Raw genomic sequence first — 2,464 nt, 5'->3', positions numbered from 1 at the left:
TTGCCTAAAGACCATAATATTAAAAAATAAAAAAATTGTGGGGGGGAGATAAAAACTCTTATAATAAAGACTAAAAAATAGATGAAGATGGACAAATTATCTAAAAAATCATATAATAATAATAATAAATTTTAGGAGAGGGGGTATGGATTAATTATTCTGTGCGGAAGCCGAACGTCATCCTGAGACCAAATAAAATGCATCATGCACCTCTTTACTATGCACTGAGGCTCGATACTGCTCGGTATCGCTCGGTACAACAACTCGTTATCGCTAATGTGACTTACAAAAGTTTTTGAAACTTGATATTAGAAGTAGTCTTATAAAAGTTTTATATGTTAGAAAATATGAAAACAGGGGAAGGCCTCAACTTCTACATTGGTCCTGTAGTATGGCACTCAATATCCTGCATATTGTATTTTATCCTCAGCATACTTCTCAATGCCCTTTATCTTCTTTCCTTCTTTTGGTTTTAATTATGTGATTCCATTGTTCAACTAAGCTGTCGTAAAAATAATAAAAATAAAAATAAAAATAATAATAATAATAATGCAATTTATAAAAATAAAAAAAAAGTGGGAACAGCTCCAGTTTTCGAACCCAATCTTGATTCGCAATAATTGAGCTGCGCAAGTATAAAAGCTACTCAAGTCCCCAACCTTCATCACACAACCACAGCAGCCTACAAGCTCACAAGTTCTTCCATATTCTATCGCTCGTATCTTCCTCGTCATCTCTGGTGAGCATTCTACTTCTCAATTCCATGAACTTTGTGCAGCTTTTTTTCAAATATAAACGGGAACAATCACTTGGTCAGGGAACTTGTCCTGTAACTTCCATGTAGTTTAAGCAGTAAACAAGTAAAATCTTTGATTATTTTTTGCTATTTTTAACCTTCATCATGCAATATTCATATCTTCCTTCTGCTATTACTGTGATGCTCCTCTCCTCATGTAAGATTTCTATTCTACTGTGAATATGTTAGGTTCTGAAAGATGAACAGGAAGCCAGGAGACTGGAACTGCAGGTCATGCCAGCACCTCAACTTCAGCAGGAGGGACTCATGCCAGCGCTGCGGTGATCCAAGGTCAGGCGGTGGTGACCGCTCCGATTATGGTAGCTTTGGTGGCGGCCGCGGTGGCTCTTCCTTTGTATTCAGTACTGGTTCTGATGTTAGACCTGGAGACTGGTACTGCCAGTGTGGTGCTCACAACTTTGCTAGTCGCTCAAGCTGCTTCAAATGTGGTGGTTTCAAGGAGGACACTTCGATTAGTGTTGGAAACTTGGATGGTGGTGATGTGCCACGTCCACGAGGTTATGGCTTCGGTGGCAGCGGCGGCGGAGGCGGTAGTGGCCGTGCCGGATGGAAATCCGGTGACTGGATTTGCACCAGGTGCAATTCTTTTCCATGTTCTAGTTTTCATTCGTTTATTTGACCAAGTTGAACAACAAGATTTGATTGAACTAACCATTCTGTTTATATACTGACAGGTCGGGTTGCAATGAGCATAACTTCGCAAGTAGAATGGAATGCTTTCGATGCAATGCTCCTCGTGATTCTGGTGACCGATTCTTGTTTACAGCTACACAAATCCTACAAGGAAAACAATTTTCATTATTATAAATCTCCATGATTATGAATAGAAACTTGTATTCAAATGAACCAAGTTTCAATATAACCTTAAGTTCCTCTATTTGCTTTGAACAGTTTTTGATTATTTTTCATCTCTTAATACCAATTTGGTTTCTGTTTTAGGTACTGAAGTGTGAGAAGATTATAACCAGATCAGATGAGAAAGAGATGATAGCAGTTCTTTGACTCCAGTACTAGTTTTGCCCTTCAGCCATCTGTTGTATTTTTCTCTTTATTGTTGGTTTTAAGGCTCTCTAATGGAACAATGGCTCCTGCCATCTTCCACAATAGAGTGCTCATTCTGAGCTTTTTGTTTGCTTCTAAAGTTGTGCTCTCCTCTATTTACAGCCCTTCTTCCTTCTCTTGTAGTGCTGATGTTTTTTCTTTCTCTTTTCTTTCTTAGAACTTCCTCAAAAGTGTCATTGTTTGCCTTTGAAGGGTCTGTCTTTGTAGCTTCTCTGTCATAAGAGCTCATAGAAACTTTTAAATTCCTATTTCATCATTAGATCAAATTTTTCTTTTTTTTTTTCTTTTTTTTTGGCTCTCAATATCACTGCTTCTTGCATTATATTGTTCTTTAAAAAAGAAATAAGAACCAAGTAATGAAAGGAAAAGAAACCCCCAGCAGCTGAAGTTTTCTGATCTCAAACTCCCTTTGGCAGTGTAAGAATCCCTCAACTAAAGCTCTCAGAGTAAAATCCAAAGAAAAGGAGAATGTTTGCACTGATAAATAACTATGATATGGCACACTGAGGCTTAATTTGGCTTCCTGCAATGAGCTTTTGTGATAAACCAGCTCGCTATAACTGTTAATCTGATCCAATCAGTCCA

General features: G+C 37.9%; 1 protein-coding gene across 2 annotated transcripts; it reads left to right on the top strand.

Annotated features, from left to right (window-relative positions):
* Positions 1–585: 585 nt before the first annotated feature.
* On the top strand, positions 586–2,145 carry LOC110101917 (TATA-binding protein-associated factor 2N). 2 transcript variants are annotated; one of them, XM_020830020.2, is made up of 4 exons: positions 586–739; positions 986–1,393; positions 1,492–1,562; positions 1,757–2,145. In XM_020830020.2, the coding sequence occupies exons 2-4, from the start codon at positions 996–998 to the stop codon at positions 1,768–1,770; spliced, it is 483 nt and encodes a 160-aa protein (XP_020685679.1). In that variant the 5' UTR covers positions 586–739; positions 986–995; the 3' UTR covers positions 1,771–2,145. The 2 variants fall into 2 exon arrangements, with proteins under 2 accessions (XP_020685679.1, XP_028553426.1); XM_028697593.1 differs by lacking the exon at positions 1,757–2,145 and having other exon boundaries at positions 1,492–1,750.
* Positions 2,146–2,464: the final 319 nt, after the last annotated feature.

Source organism: Dendrobium catenatum, unplaced genomic scaffold, assembly GCF_001605985.2.
Source record: "Dendrobium catenatum unplaced genomic scaffold, ASM160598v2 fragScaff_scaffold_974, whole genome shotgun sequence".
Taxonomy (NCBI): Eukaryota; Viridiplantae; Streptophyta; class Magnoliopsida; order Asparagales; family Orchidaceae; genus Dendrobium; species Dendrobium catenatum.
The sequence above is the reverse complement of the archived record's forward strand: the minus strand, read 5'-3'. Positions and strand labels throughout refer to the sequence as shown.

What these genes read in the sequence shown, in the direction of transcription:
- LOC110101917 (XM_028697593.1), top strand. Translation starts at nt 996, where the DNA reads ATGAACAGGAAGCCAGGAGACTGGAACTGCAGGTCATGCCAGCACCTC. An exon ending in GGTGACTGGATTTGCACCAG is followed by an intron (nt 1,394 to 1,491) that starts GTGCAATTCTTT and finishes ATATACTGACAG; the next exon opens with GTCGGGTTGCAATGAGCATA.